This window comes from Vombatus ursinus, unplaced genomic scaffold (assembly GCF_900497805.2).
Source record: "Vombatus ursinus unplaced genomic scaffold, bare-nosed wombat genome assembly UNPS02009062.1, whole genome shotgun sequence".
Lineage (NCBI taxonomy): Eukaryota > Metazoa > Chordata > Mammalia > Diprotodontia > Vombatidae > Vombatus > Vombatus ursinus.
The window spans coordinates 20,013,054-20,029,429 of NW_020948840.1; the positions used below are offsets into that span (position 1 = coordinate 20,013,054).

General features: G+C 38.2%; 1 protein-coding gene across 1 annotated transcript in view; it reads right to left on the reverse strand.

The window, feature by feature from the left end:
• Positions 1–16,376, reverse strand: part of DPYSL5 (dihydropyrimidinase like 5) — a 134,981-nt gene that overhangs the window by 34,353 nt on the left and 84,252 nt on the right. Inside the window, exon 3 of the mRNA XM_027850475.1 lies at positions 869–1,027. Coding sequence (XP_027706276.1) covers positions 869–1,027 — 159 coding nt within the window. The remainder of the gene's footprint in view (positions 1–868; positions 1,028–16,376) is intronic.

Below are 16,376 nucleotides of genomic sequence, written 5' to 3' on the forward strand. Positions count from 1 at the left end.
GAATGTTATTGTGTTGAAAAGAACAGTTTCAGAGAAACCTGGGAAGACTTACATGAACTGACGAAGAATGAAGTGAGCAGGGCCAGAAGAACAATGTATACAATAACAACAATACTATAATGACAAATAATTCCGAAAGACTTAAGAACTCTAGTTAATTTAAGGACCCATCACAATTCCAGGAGAAGGCTAGTGATACATACTATCCACCTCCTGATGGAGAGCTTGCTGATGGACTAAAGATGAAGGAGACCCACATTTTTGGACATGGTCAACATGGGAATTTGACAAATTTGTCATCAGGTTTTCTTTTTCTTTTCTTTTTTCCAATGTGGGAGAAAAGAAAACAAGTGTCTTTTAGTTGAAAAACAAACCAACAAAAAACCAAACCTGTGGCCATGTCCCAAAGCTCCTTAAAAGACTAAGCAGTTATTTCTGCAGTGAATTTTGTTAGTAGGGCTGGCAATGGAGGGAAAACTTGGCCCTGAGAAGGAACTTCTTAGGGTAGTGGAGGGGTATATCCCTCTTCCCTTCTACCCCATCAGCCACATCACTGTGAAGAGAATCTATTCAATCACTAGGAGACATTGCATCTATGATGGGCAATCAACAAGAGGCCAGGGCTCCAGGCACCATGCTGGAAAACCAAATCTCTACCAACCTTAGGGAAAAGGCCCATCCTCCTTCTCCCTCTCCTTCCCCCATCACCACTTCTTGGAGCTAATTTTTCTTTTGTTTTGTGTAGCTGTGTAGCTTATTAGATCAGGCATACAGAGGTAATAATAAACACCCAAGAGAGCCACTGGCTACAATGTTGATGGCAACATACACTGGAAGACAACCACAATCAACATAGAGAAACTGTTACCTTTGGAGACCACCAGGTGATTCCCATGTGGAGTGAGTAGTCACAGCACACTTTGGGGTCAGCCAGGTTCCTGCACTTCTCATAGGCATCCAGGAGGGATGTTTCTTTGTCAGGTAGAACATGGCCTATGATCATAGTTGTTCCTCCTACCAGTGCAGCCTGTGAGAAGAGAGAAGAGAGACAAGCATAGCTTTAGTCACATCCTCATTGCACGGTAACAAAGTGGAGGTAACTTATTCTAGCGCTTCTTGTGCTGTAGGTTGCAACCTCATATGGGGTTGTGAAAAATTTGGCAACAGTGAAAGGTCTCTGAACAACCAAAATATGAGTATCTAATACTCTGCCAAGATTTAATTCTTTATATACAAATAAACAAGCACATCCCTTTCATTAGTATGCAAATTTGCTTTCATCTTTAATAAATGGTAAAATTATACATATGCCAAAGAATTGTTTTAAAATGAATTTCTTTATGATTTATTATCAGTAGATGTTTGATATGTATACTTATCTTATATACCTGTATGCCCCACGGTCGTGTAAAAATTTCTTGGGGAAAAAGGGGACATAAGTGGAAAAAGTTTAAGAAGCCCTGACTTTCTCTTAGCAGAGCAGAGAGCCATTTGATCTCTGCAAGCAGTGTCCTATTCAGCAAGAGTTTTTTCTGTTGTTTTTTTTGCAGGGAGGCAATTTGGCATAATGGAAACAATATTACTATATATAGAAAAAAAAGTCCTGTTTGGATTCGGTAAAGTCAAAAATTTGCCTCCAACATTTTATGGGCCATGTCTGTGTTTTTAATTATTTTAAATTTCATTTCAATTTGATAGAAAAAGTAGTATTCTAGCTGAACAGTCTATTTTGAGAATAGACTCAATCCAAATCTAAAAACTGAAAAATAGAATTCTACTTTTCTTAGAGACTGAAGTAAAACATGTAAGGGAGGGCTGCCTAGAAAGGAAAAGTTCAAGTTTTAAAAGGTATATGATATCACCAGAAGGGATTGAGAAGAATTAAAAGGGGAATGAATAAAAGATAAATACAATTAAAAATAAAATATAAAGGAATCTGGACTGGAATTGGGAATTGGGTTCTTCACAATCTGACTAGGACCTATCTTTCCTGCCTTATACATCATTCTGCTTCCAAACTGTTTGGTCCAGCCAGATTGGCCTTCTCTCTGTTCATCATACACAATACTCCATCACACCATCGCACCAGCATAACAAAGGCTAGTTGATTGACTGATTGATTGGCTCTGCTCCTATAACTTTGTGACCTTGGCCTTATCATCCTCCTCTATGAAATGAATTGTTTAGATCTAATGATATCCAAAGTAGCTCTAACATTCTACAAAGCCATATTTGCCCTAATTTCTTATAAACATAATTTGGCAAAAGATCAACTGAAAATAAATAAGACAGAATGATATGTTTACATGCAAGGTTAGACATTTAGATACAGGCATTTAAAGCTCAGACAAATTCCCTGGTATCAAGAAGCTAAGAGGAAAATCAAGATAAGCAGGTAGACTTTGGGTAAATTGATGAAGTTGATATATGTCTTCGGAATCACCAAGAGTTCTAAGAGTTTGATCTGTTTAAGATTTGGAACTTCAAGTCATAACCTAGCAGGGTCTCCCAAAGTTCTTCATTCTAATGAGAAGATGCTAGTGTTCTAATAGTTGGGGGGGAGGGGTAAGAATAGGAACAGAAAGAAAAAGTCTTGCTATTTGAAGATCCTAATAAATGTCATGGGAGAGTGGGTAGCTAGGTGGCACAGTAGATAGCACACTGGCCCTGAAGTCAGGAGGACCTGAGTTCAAATCTGACCTCAGACACATGATACTCACTAGCTGTGTAACCCTGGGCAAGTCACTTAACCCTGAATAGCTCAAAAAAGAAATATGGAGAAAACTCTAAGACATAATAGTTACCTGGAGTCTTAGAATCTCAGAGCTGGGAGAAACTTTTGAGCTCCTTTAGTCCAGTCCCTGATTTTACAGATGAAAATAAGGCCCATAGATGTTAAGTGATATACCCAAAGTTACATTCAGTAAGCATTTATTTTTATATATGAGGCAACTGGGGTTAAGTGACTTGCCCATGGTCACACAGCTAATGAGCGTTATGTGTCTGAGGTCACATTTGAACTCAGGTCTTCCTGACTTCAGGGCCAGTGTGCTATCCACTGCACCACCGAGCTGCCCCTCAGTAAGTGTTTATTAAGAACTTAGTATGTGCCCACCTGCCTTGACTCTCAGTATAGAATTTTTCCAATACACCATGATCTGTCACTTGTACTCTAGTTGGGGTCACTTGCAGTCCTGAAGAAGGCTGGCTCTATGGACTGTCATGGGGCTGGCTAACAATGAATGGGGTATGGCCTCAGAAGTACCTGCATCTATAGAAACAAAGAGGACCTTTGCATTCCTATGTTGTCAAGATTCAGGAAAGGATTTTTCTTAACTGAGGAGCAAGATGGAGCAGGAGATGGGGTCGGCCTGGAGTCAGGGAAACCTGGACTTGAATACTGACTCAGACATTTTCTGGCCAATCACTTTACTTTTCTCTGCCTCAGTTTCTTCATCTGTAGGATGAGGGAGTTGGACTCAACAGCTCCTGAGGTCCGTCCCAGCCCTAAATCTATGATTCTAAGATGCTATGACCTGCCCCTGCTCTTCTGGGCATCTTAGGCTAGCCTATAAATCTCATGAAGGGTTGAGTTGCTAATATTTTTCTTTTGTGCTTTACCAACCTCCTCTTTCTTTACCTGGTCTGCATGGGCGTGTCCTCCTCTCATCCCAATCAAACATGAGAGGGAGAGGTTCTGAAAGGATTATTTTAGTTGTAACACAAAGTTGGAACATTTTTAAATTAAAAAGAATTCTTTTTTTTGGCCGGCATATCACTACTAGGCCGGAAAAGGACTCTCAGAAATAATTAGGAGGTCATCTGCTTCTATGTGTCACCTGTCTTGGAAAGCAGTCATCTCTCTTGCACAAAAGGGAATTGTGCCTTTGATTGAAGAATTATTTTAAAGGGGAACAGGCAGTGAGAGTAGCCAGGTATGAAATGGGACTATATTTGTTCCAGTACTGCTCCTGACCTTAGCAGAGCCTCAGAGCTTCTATCTAGAAGGGTCCTTCTCAGTTCTAGGTCAGTTTTAATTATTTCAAGAGGAGTCATGAAATTCTATTTTAAAAATTCACAGAATATTACAATTGGAAGGGACCTATGGAGGTCTACCTCCTACTTGATGCAAGAGTCTTTCCCACATCTTCCTAACAGATAATTTGTTGGTCCCTGATTGAATGCTTCCAATGAAAGGAAGATTATCACTTTAAAACCTAGTCTTCTCCACTGATGGACAGCTCTAATTATTAGAAAGCTCTTCCTTACATTGAACTACTTCTCCCTGTTACTTTCACCTACTGGTCTTCAATATGGCATATGCTAAGTCTAGTAGCCTGTTCCAGATGACAGTCCTTTAAATACTGCAAGGCAGCAACCTTATTTAGGTCTTTTCTTTTCTAGACTAAACATCTTCAAATGTCTCAAACATTCTACATGTTTATAATTTTTTGACCCTTTACCATCTTGATCACATTCTCCTGGACATAGGTAGCTAGGAGGTACAGAAAAGAGAGCATGGGACCTGAGTTCAAATCCGACTTCAGACACCAGTTAGCCTTATGACCTTGGACAATACACTTAACCTCTGTCTGCCCTTTTTCCTCCTCATTTGAAAAATAGAGATAATAATAGCACCTATCTCCCAAGGTATTGTGAGGATCAATAAGATAATATGTGTAAAGCACTATTAGAAATGCTAGCTATTATTACTATTAAAAAAACTATTAAAAATGAGTGGTTAAATTCCTTCCATTGTAGAGGTGGAGGATTATGGGATATATGTTAGACAGATGATGTGTTAGTTTTGCTGAACTATTTCTTTTCTTTTTTTATTCTTTGTTATAAGGGAAGGTTCTGTGAGGAAGATATATTTGGAAGTGAAGGGGATGCAAAAAAAAAGATCAATAAAATATTTTAGAAGTGGTGCTTAGAACAGAATACAACAGTCCAGATATGGTCTAATCAGCATAAAGTACCCTTTAATAGGAGGCTATTAAAGTAGGAGGCTATTACCCTCCTTGATCTGAAGACCATATTTCTATTAATTCAATTTGAGACTGCATTAATAATGGCATTTAAAAATGTTTTTAGCATTTAGTCACAAAATTGGCTTATACTGAGCTTACTATCACATAGTAAGCTTCTTTTACATAAGTTGATGACAAATCAGGTCTTCTCCATCCTGTAATGAGGAGTGTGGTGTAGTAGAAAGAACACTGGAGATGGGTTTGAACCCTGTTTCTGATCCTTAGTAACTTAACTATATGACGTTGGGCTTCTTGAGGTCTCCTCAATTTCCTCATCTGTAAAATGAGGATAACGATTGTACTATCTACCTCAAAGGGGTTGTGAGGACAATGCTATGCAAACTTTAAAGTGCTATAGAAATGATAGTCATTGTTATTAGGATCATGAGATCACAGATTTATAAGTGGAAGAGACCTTAAAGGTTATTTAGTCCAATCTCATCATTTTATGGAAAATAAGAATAATAGCTAACATTTATATTTTAAGGTTTACAAAGTGTTTACATGCATTATCTCACTTGATCCTTACAATAATGCTGTGAAGTGGACGTTATTATTATCCTCATTTTACAGATAAGGAAACTGAAGCTCAGAAAGGCTAAGTGACTTGCCCCAGGGTCACACAGCTAGTCAAATGTCGATAGAAGGATTCAAAGCCAGGTGTTGCTGACTCTACTATTACTATTATAATATATATAATTATATATATGGCAACTTACTACTATTACTATTCTACACTGCTTCCTCTTCCTGGATGAAGAAACTGAGGACAACAGAGGTTAAGTGACTTGCCCAAGGACATTCTAGTGGTCAAGTAATTGAGTTCTGAGCCTAAATGTAGAAATTTACATTTATCTGTTATGCTTAATTTACTCAGGATGAGTAGACTGCTCTTAATCATGGCAGTTGAAGAATAGCAAGTAGTTCACATTTTATAGGGTTTTATAGTTAAGGTGCTTTCCTCATAGCCCTATCAGGTAGTAGTATAAGTATTATTAATCCCATTCTACAGATGAGAAAACTAAGGCTCAGAAAGGTTAAGTGATTTGCCTAAAGTCATGCAGCTAGTAAGTGGCAGAAGACAGGTCTAACCATCGTTCTTTCCATCATATGTTGAGGCTGCCCAGAAAGTCTTTTGATGCCAAAGTAGGTAATTAGAATGATAGAATTTAATATTTAATGCTTAATTATTTTCAGTTGTTCTCATAATAAAATTTCACATTGTTGAGTCAAGGATAACCAATGGACAGGTACCCCAGAGTTATATATACTCACAATGTTGAAAGAAAACATGGAAGCCATCTAAGACACTGGTTAACTCCCTTGTGGTGAATTTACAGAAAGACAGATGAGAGTTGCACAGGAGAGACAAGCACGTGTGGTTTGCATCATTGGAGGTAATGCCTACATCTGATGAGCTCACACATCCTTTGGAATATTTGAATATAAGGATATGGAGTATAAAATTCAAAGTTAAGTAGTTTGTCCTACAAGACCTCATAAATTATAGTGCCACTGCCACCTAGTGGCAGTTTGGGGGCAATTGCAGAGGAGGTGCTGAAACTAAACATTGTTAATAAGCATCAAGTACCTATGTCAAGTGCACTGTTCTTGGCGCACTGGATACCTAGACACAAGGAAAAGAGTCCCACCCCTCAAGTAGCTTACATTCTATAGAGGGAAACAAACATGTACATACATAAGTATATACAAAATAGATAAAAGGTTATTTGGGGTGAGAAGGCACCAGAAGTTGAGGGGTAGGGGTGGAGGAATCAGAAACTGTTTATGGAGATGGTGACATTTATTAAGCACTTACCATGTACTACAAACTTGTTAAGCATTGGGGATACAAAGGACAAGTGGACAGAATCAGTGCAAAGGCCCAGAGATGGGTGATGGTGGTAGCAATAACAATTCCTCACACTTACATAGCACTTAAAGGTTTAAAAAGTGCTGTATAGAAACATTACCAGCTTAGTCAATAGAAAATTACTGAATTTAATATTGAGAATGTTTCACTACTTTCAATCAATCAATATTTCTTAAATATTTACTATATGCCAGGCACTGTGCTATGTTCAGTTTACCAATTAAGCAATTTATTGACCTATGGAATAGCATTGAGAGCCAAATATAAAGACATACAGGGACAAAATGATGGCAACTTATAAGTGTGCCTTTCCCATGGCTTGGTCTTGAAAGACAGAGTGCCTCCTTCAACAGAAGAAATTCCGGGGTGGGAGGAGTTTCATATCTGTACAAGTTCTGTCTGTGCTTTAAAAATCTTGGGAAAGGACTGACTGTTTACTTTTTATATGAAAAACGTAAAACTTATGTTTAAGATTGTTATTAGTAATTGGATAGTTCGAAAGAAAGATTGGGGTAGACCTGAGTATGATGTGATTTGCTTTCTAAAAAGCAAAACCATTTAGGAAAAGGTAAAATGAGTAATTATCTCATACAAATAAGGTGTGAGAGGAAGAACCCACTCAGAGAAATTAGATGAGGGAGGACTGGTAGTTCCAGAACCCTATTCTCATTGAGAATGGGTTGAAGAGGGAACAATACATCTATATCTAGAAGAATATAAAAGTCTTCTAAATTCAGAAGAAATAAAAGGCTGAGGAAATCGGGAGGGGGGAGAGCATAAGGGAGCTATTTTTAGAGAGAACCCTACTCACATCAGATCAGGGTTAAAGAGAGAACAGTATACACATTTAGAAGGGAACAGAAGTCTTCTAAATTTATAAAGAAATAAGAGAGTGAAGGAATAGGATAAGGAGGGGTATCAAAAGGTGTCTAGATTAATGGAAATGGGATAAAGAGGGAATAACATATATATCTGGAAGGTTATAAAAGTCTTCTAAATTCAAATAGAAATAAGAGGGAATGGGAAAGGTTGGGGGAAGGAGAGATCTTTGGGGGGGTCAGGTTAAGTAAAGGAGGGTACGGTAGTAGGTAGAAGTGAATTATAGGAATCAGCAGGGATAGGAAATAAGAGATACAAACAAAGAAAATCAAGATCAGGAATAGAATTTACTAGGAAAAAAAGCAGGGGTAATAATCATGATCTCAGACAAAGTTAAAACTAAAATAGATTTAATTAAAGAGAAAAACAGGGAAACTACATTATATGTCAGCCATATTAATCAATATTGTTTTAGGCTATTTAAAATAACTAGACAGTATAAGGCTGGAACATTGCTGCGGTGTAGGAAATGATAAGTTAGTAGATTTAAAAAAATATGGAAAGACTTGGACTTATGAAGGAAGATGTTATCTACCCTATGTGGTAGATATCCACCCTATGCATATATGTATGCATATGTGTTTGTGTGTTTATGTGTATATATGTGTGTGTATATATGTATGTATGTATATACACACATAAATTGTAGCCTTCATGGGGGGGTGTGGGGGAAGGGAAAAAAAAGAACAAAGTAAAAAGTGCACAGCAGAGAACAAAAGAAAACTAACAAGGATGCAAAGAAAAGATGGACAGCTCTGAATACAATGTAAAGTACTTATTATATAGGCTTTCTTGAAATGGAAATTTATTGCTATATATTTTGAATCCTCTCTTATGGTCTGCTGTGCACATGGCAGTGCTCTTTTCTTTTCTTATTGTGTATTTAAGTTTAAAATAACTTTTAAAAATCTTGGGAAGCATTTCAGCAGGGTAGGAGTTGAAGGGACTACATGTGTTTCCAGAAGGAAGGACAGTCTGACAGGCAGTGACCATGACTGCTACCCCTGGGGCTTTTGGACATAAGTCACCTATGAGATTAGTCCAGGGAGTAGTAGAAGATGCATTTTCCTTTGGATCACAAAAATTGCCAAGAACTTTTTTTAACTACTGTGGAGCTAGTATAAAGGACACACACACAAAGTAAAAGGGCTCAACTACCACCTTCTCCCTTAATGTAGGTTTCCTTCAAGGCTTGTTTCTTGTCCCTCTTCAATTTCTGGATTCTTCCCTTTGGAGATATCCACCCCTACAGTTTCCACCATCATCTCAGTAGGGATGAACCCCAAATCTGTATCTCCATCCTTGACAAAGATCTCTTCTAAACTCCTGACCCACATTTCCAGTTGCCTAGCAAAACACCAGGATGTTCTCTCGGTCAATTTAGATCAAAACCTTAGCGCCATCTTTGATGGTTTCTTTACCCTTACTATGTCTAAGAAGTTGCTAAGTCCTGTCGATTTTCTTTGGGAAATTTTAATATCTATCTATTCCTTTCCATTCCCATTGTTACCATCTTAGACCAGACCTTCACTTCCTCCTGTTGGGATCACTGAAATAGTTTCTGTGGTATGAGCAACATATACCCAGGGCAGTCTATGGCTAGGTTTTTTCCTCCCTAAAAAAACAACGAAACTCTCGTGGAAACTTAATTGGTTCTAGAGACTCAGGCTCAAATCGTTAATGGAGCTTCCTGGTCAACTGTACGGCTTTTCAGGGCTTGATGAACTAACTCCTTGTTGCTGCAAAAGTCATATCTATCTCCTTATTGAGATAAGGGTAGCTGCATCCATCTGAACCAATGTTGTATCCTCACTGAACATCTTTTCGATGCAATTGTTAACTCTTTTAATTAAACATTATGTGGCCTATAGATATCTCATTTCATTCCAATATCAAAACTAAGCCACCAGACCAGCCTGAATCAAGTCTGGTCCAGAACAACTCAACCAGCTCCTTTCTACCTCCAATTCATTCTTTACACTTCAAGATTAATTGTTACGCACTGATATGATAACATCATCCCAGTATTCAGAAACTTTCAAGGGCTCTCTGTCATCTACTAATCAATCCCAAACTCCTTAAAGGCCTGGCCTTCAAAGCTCTCCACAATCTGGCTTCTCCCATACTCTGGGCTCCAGCCAAACTGGACTGTTCTCAACCACTTGTGATCTGGCTTCTGATCACATCCCTTGAGCAGAATTGCTCTCTCCAAGGTTACCAACAATCTTTTAACTGCTAAATGCCTTTTTCTCAATCTTTATTCTACTTGACCTTGTGGCACCTTTTGACAAGGTCATATTGGACGCACTTTCTTCTGCTAGTTTCTTGGTTCTCTTACTATCTGTCTGACAACTCTTTCTCAGTTACCTTCACTGGAGTATCATCTACCTCCTGTCCATTAAGCGTGGGTGTTCCTTATGTTCCCCAATGCTCTTTTATAAGTCCTCTTTTCTTCTCTCCCTACACTCACTCTCTCCCTTGATTATCTCATCATTTCTCATGGATTCAATTATTTCTGTGCAGATGACTCCTATTCAGTCTTATTTTTAGCTCTGAATTCTCTCCCTTCCTCCTCCCCTACCCATTCAGAAGGCAAGATAAACAAAATTCAGTAGAAATATATACAGTCATGTAAACAAAAGCTTGCATTAGTCATGTCCAAAAACAGAAAAAAAAGGAAGAAAATAAAAGAATGCTTCATTCCATACTTTGAGTGCATTAATTCACTGTTTGGAGATGAATAACATATTTCATCATGAGTCCGTTGGTCATTGGGTTGATCAGAGTTCCTAAGTCTTTCAAAGTTGATTATCCTTACAATATTATTATTGTATAAATTGTTCTTTTGGTTCTGCTCACTTTACTTTGCATGAGTTGATACAAGTCTTCCCAGGTTTTTCTGAAACTATATCCTTCATCATTTCTTATAGCACAACAGTATTCTATCACATTCATATGCCATAATTTGTTCAACCATTCTCCAATTGTTGGACATCCCTTCAGTCTCTGATTCTTTGCTACCATAAAAAGAGCTACTATAAATATTTTTGTTCATACTGGTCCTGTTCTTTCTTTGTTCTCTTTGGAGAACAGACCTAGTAGTGGTACCATTGGGTCAAAGGTTGTACATAGTTGAATAGTCCTTTGGGTATGGTTCCAAATTGCTCTCCAGAGTGATTGGACCAGTTTACAACTACACCAACTGTAAACTAAAGTACATGTGTTTCCACAGCCTCTTCAGCCTTTGTTATCTTTCTTTTCTGTCATCTTAGCCAATCTGATGGATGTAAGGTACATTACAAGTTGTTTTAGTTTTCATTCCCCTAATTTTTAGTGATTCAGAACATTTTTTTTGATAGCTTTGGATTTCTTTCCCTGAAAGCTGTCTATTCATATCCTTTAACTATTTATTGATTGGGGAATGGCTGTTATTCTTATATATTTGACTGCTCCCTATGTACCTTAGAAATGAGAACTTTATCAGAGAAACTTATTCAGATGACTCTTTTTTTTTCTTTTTTTCTTTTTTCCTTTGTTAGGCCATTTGGGTTAAGTGACTTGCGCAGGGACGCATAACTAGTAAGTGTCTGAGGCCAGATTTGAATTCAGGTCCTCCTGACTCCAGGGCTGGTGGTCTAACCATTGCACCACCTAGCTGCCCCTTTCAGATGACTCTTAAATCTTTATATCCAGCCCTAATCTCTAACCTGAACTTCAGTCCCATGTGACTAACTACCTGTTGGAACGTCTCTACCTAAATACACCATTAACATTTTAAATCCAACATATCCAAAACTGAGTTCATTGCCTTTCTGTCCTAACACATCCCTCTTCTAAACACTCCCATCGCTGTCAAACGGCACTCCCATTCTTCTAGTCGTCCAGGCTCATAACCTTGGAATTATCCTTGATTCTTGCCTTGCTCCCTCTCCTCTATATAATATCCAATCAGTTGTCAAATCTCAATTCTACTTCCACATCTTTTTCATCTAGTTCAGGGCCCTTGTGGCCTCTCACACGGACTACTTCAATAGCTTCTTGATTGGTTTCCCTGTTTCCAGAGCCTCATTCTTACAAGCAATCTATCAAAAAAAGACGCCAAAATCATTCTTAAGACACAGTTTTGATCATGTTACTTCCCTGCTCAAAAAAATTCAGTGATTTCCTGTTGCTTCTAGGATTAAATATAAACTCCTCAGCCCGACATTTGAAGCCCTCTAACAACGTATCTCTAACCTACCTCCTCACCCTTATTTCATATTATTCCCCTTTATGAATTTTATGTTCTAGTCACATAGGCTATTTCCCAAACTCTACATTCCCTCTCCTGTCTCCCTACCTTTCTTTGCACAGGCTGCCTTTCCCATGCCTGAAAGACACTCCTTCCTCACCCCTGTCTCTTAGAATTGCTAGTTTTCTTTTGGACAGCTAGTGGATAGAGTGCCAGGCTTGGAGTCAGGAAAACCTGAGTTCGAATTCGGCCTGATGCTTACTAGCTGTGTGACCCAGTACAAGTCACTTAACCCTGTTTGCCTCAGTTTCCTCATCTGTAAAATGAGCTGGAAAGGGAAAGGACAAATCACTCTAGTATCTTTGCCAAGAAAACCCCAAATGGGGTTTGACAAAGAGTCAAACACGACTGAAACAACTGAACCTCTTCATCATCCTTCAAGGAGTTCTTCAAGGACCAGCTCAGGTACCATCTCCTTCATGCAGCATTTCCTAAACCCCCCAATTATTAATGTTCTCTCCCTCCTGAAATTAATTCACACTCACATTTACCTGACAGAGTTGGTGATTATGAGGATCCTAGTGGATCCTGGTGGATATGAAGGTCCATGACAAATATCCCAAAAAGCTACCTGGGTTTCTCCCACCTAAGCAGGATGTGATTTAATTGATATAGGGAACTCAAGGATGAAGAATCTTTCCATCCCCATGAGAGGTCTCTGCAATTTATAGTCTCAGAGAATGTCCTCAATTAGAGGTTTCGGCAGGACTGAACCAGATTAAAATGTAATTGGGGTATGTTTAACAAAACGAATAAAAATACAATAAAACATAGGTAATGTGACTATATTGTTTTCTAAGCCAATACCCTCTCTCATTTGTATCTGAGTTTGACACCCCTGGCCTAGATCACTGAGAGCTTGGTTGACTTGCTAAAGATCACACAGCCAGTACATGTCAGATAGGAGGCCTGAAGGCTGGGCCTTCCTGGTTCTGAAGCCAACTCTCTATCCACTAGCCCAGACTGCCTCCAACCTATTTTCACATTCTCATTCCCTATTATTCCTCCTCTAGTTCTAGCCAAAATGGTTTTCTTGATGTCCTCTGCACAGGTGATTCCATCCTCTGACCCCATGCCTGCTCTCCCTCCTCAAGCCTCTTAGAATCCCTAGCTCTTTTCTGGGTTCAGTGCTACCTCCATGGCCTTCCCCTAAACCCTCCCGTGAATTGTCACATCTCCCCCATCTCATAAGTGCTTTGTATAATTAAAAAAAAATTGACTTATCCGTGTATTTGTTGCTTCCCCCCAATAGATGGTAAGCTCCTTGTGGGCAAGACATCCTTTTTTTTTCTTTGTATCCTCAGTGCTAGGCATATAACAGGCACTTTTTACTGCACAGAATTTATTATAGGCTATTTAAAATTCATTCTTAACCTTTTTTTAAAATTAATTTATTTTGAATTATCAACAATCACTTCCATAAGCTTTTGAATTTAAAATTTTTCTCCCCCTCCCTCCCTAAGATGGTGTGCAATCTGATATAGGCTATACATATACATTTCTATAATAGGCACTTTAAAAGAGCTTTCCAAATGGAGGACATGGGTAGTTCCTGGTTTTCAGCATATATTTTCTTCTTCACTCATTCTACACTGCTTAATTAAGACACATCCCTCGCTTCTTAGGAAGATGGCAAAAATACATGGGCAGTTTATCTTATACCTGATTTAGTAATTCTCTAGTGATTGACATTTTGCAACTCCTTAAAGATTGTTCATGCCAACAATCTGGTAACAGTTTTTATGGCTTTTTGATGAACAAAGTGTCAGATTCCATGATGATTTGGAATATTTGTGAGAAATACTTGTGAGAATTATTTCTATCTTTAAATTCCCAGATGCATCAAAAAATGAGTTGTGGAAAACATTAAAAACAATTTTTATTGGGTTGAAATCAGTCCCATTGAGTTTTATTTTGTAGGGAAAGTTGCAGAACAAGGGAGAAAAGAGATGGAATAATAGCATTGGGGAGGAAGGAGAACAGAGATGAGAAAACTAAAACTCAGAGAGGTGAGGTCTGCTTACTTCAACACTGCACAGCAAATGAGTGACAGAGCTAGGACTCAATTCCCATTCACTTTGATATCCGGTTCTCTCCATTACATCAAGGGCCAGGGATCTTTTGCAGAGAATAGGATGGGGGTGGGGTGAGGGAGAGAAGCATTTGCCAAAATCTCCTTCATTTGAGAAAACAACATGAGTGACCCAGATTGGCAGAGCTAGTTATGACAGAGAAGGATGAGAGTGATTGACTCCTGGAGACACTGCTTTGATCTGATGATGAACATCTGCATGTACAGCTTTAAATAGGTTGAAAAGGGTAGGAGAGGAGAAATGTTGGGTTAGCTATTAGTTTTGAAAAATGCTTTTCCAGTGGACAAACACCAACTTCATTATCCTTATCAAATCCAGCAACAAATATTTATTGAATACTTACTACTTCGGGTGATGCTCTAAAATTGATGTAAGCATTCTGAATGCCTCTGCTTCCTGCAGTGAATTTTTTTAAAGTTATTAGTCCTTGGTGAATGGCTAAAAAATTGTGGTACCTGCATGTAATAGATGATTGCTGTGCTATAAGAAGCATGAACATGAAGAATTCTAAGAAACATGGAAAGACACATGAACTGATGCACAGTGAAATAAGCAGATCCAGGAAGATAATAAACACAATGTAACAATGTAAAGGGAAATAATAACAATAAAATGAAACTGAATGTTGTGTAATCGTAATAATTAAATTAAGATGAAAAAATGTACCTCACGTTTTCCTTTGTAGAGGTGGGGACCTGTGAGTGTGGAACACTGGATATACTATCAGACTTGAGTGACAGGTTGGTTACTTTTGCTGAACTGCTTTTATTTCTCTTTTGTATTCATTAATACAAGAAATAGTTTGCTGGGTAGCATAGTGGGGAGGAGGAAATCTTCAGAAAGGAAGGTGATGCATAAATAAGATATCAATAAAAATTAAAACTGAAAAACGAGCATTATTTCAACCTTAGGATCATAGTACAAAGAGCTGGAAAGGACTTTAGAGATCACCTAGTCCAACTGCCCTTTCATTTTTCATTTGAGGAAACAGTACTGGAGAGATTAAATGAAGTTAAAGGTCACACAGGTAGGAAATAGCAGAGCTTGGATTAAAAGCTGGGGTGGGTTTGACCCAGCTCCTCCCAGATAGCCAATTATTAATTTTTCAGTGAGAGCATTTACACCTTGGAAATCTGCAACCTCTATAGATCAGGGCTTGATTTATTGTTTTGTTGACTGCCTATCCTTAAGAAAGTCATGGAGAAAATGTTAATAATACAGATTAAACTTAAAATGTGCTCTGCACACATTTTTTTTGGAGAGCTGGTTGTTAAATTTTTACCAGCACAACCCTGATCAGAACCCAGGTCCCCTAATTTCAAATCCAGTCCTTAGTTTTTCAAAAAGAATACGGACACATTCAGATCATCCTCTTTTTTTTTCTAAATTCTATGTGATATATGTTATCATCTAAATTACTACAATGGCTTCCCAATTGGAGGATAAAGACCTCTTAAAAAATAAGGAAGCTCTTCTGTATCCCCTACAACAAGAGGAATAGTAAGGGGCTTAAAGTCACCAGTAAAAGAAGAAGAATGCCTGTATTTTGCTTTCTGATATTACCATGAGTTATTTGAACAGTGCAGGTCTGATGGGAAGGTGATTGTCTATCTGGTAGCCCCAAAGTGTGTTTGCCTTCTAAGGGAATCCAAAAGAGATTGCATAAGAACTTGTGAGAGAGGAGGATTTACTGGAATGTCAAAATGTTGTCCCCATGGCAAACCCAAGTTCAATTCCCTTCCAAAGGGAGTTCATGGGCTATTGTGAGTGCTGAATTTGTTTTCTCTGTTTATGGGGTTCTGTGAGTCTGCTGCAACTTTTGCATTTTATATAGGATGAAATAAGGCTGGCCTCTATCTGATACACATTTATTACCTTTAGTATTTATAAGGAAGCTTAAGATCAAGTTATCCACATCTATAGGAACCCTTATATTAACTATTTATGGAAATGTTCTAAGAGCAAACCCTAAGTAAACCCTTAGTAAACTAAGAAGGAGTGATAATTTTAGATAACCTCCATAAACCTGGACAGTGGGAGCTCAGATTTTGGGAGTGAGGAATTATACTCAAACTCTCTGGGTTTCCATTTTTTATTCCATTTTGTTCTTTATAAAAGATGAGGAATTTTTCATAAAATGAATGTTTGGATTAGATAATCTCTAAGGTCCCTCCCAGATCTTGGGGTCATCTGTGGTTAGATATGTGGAG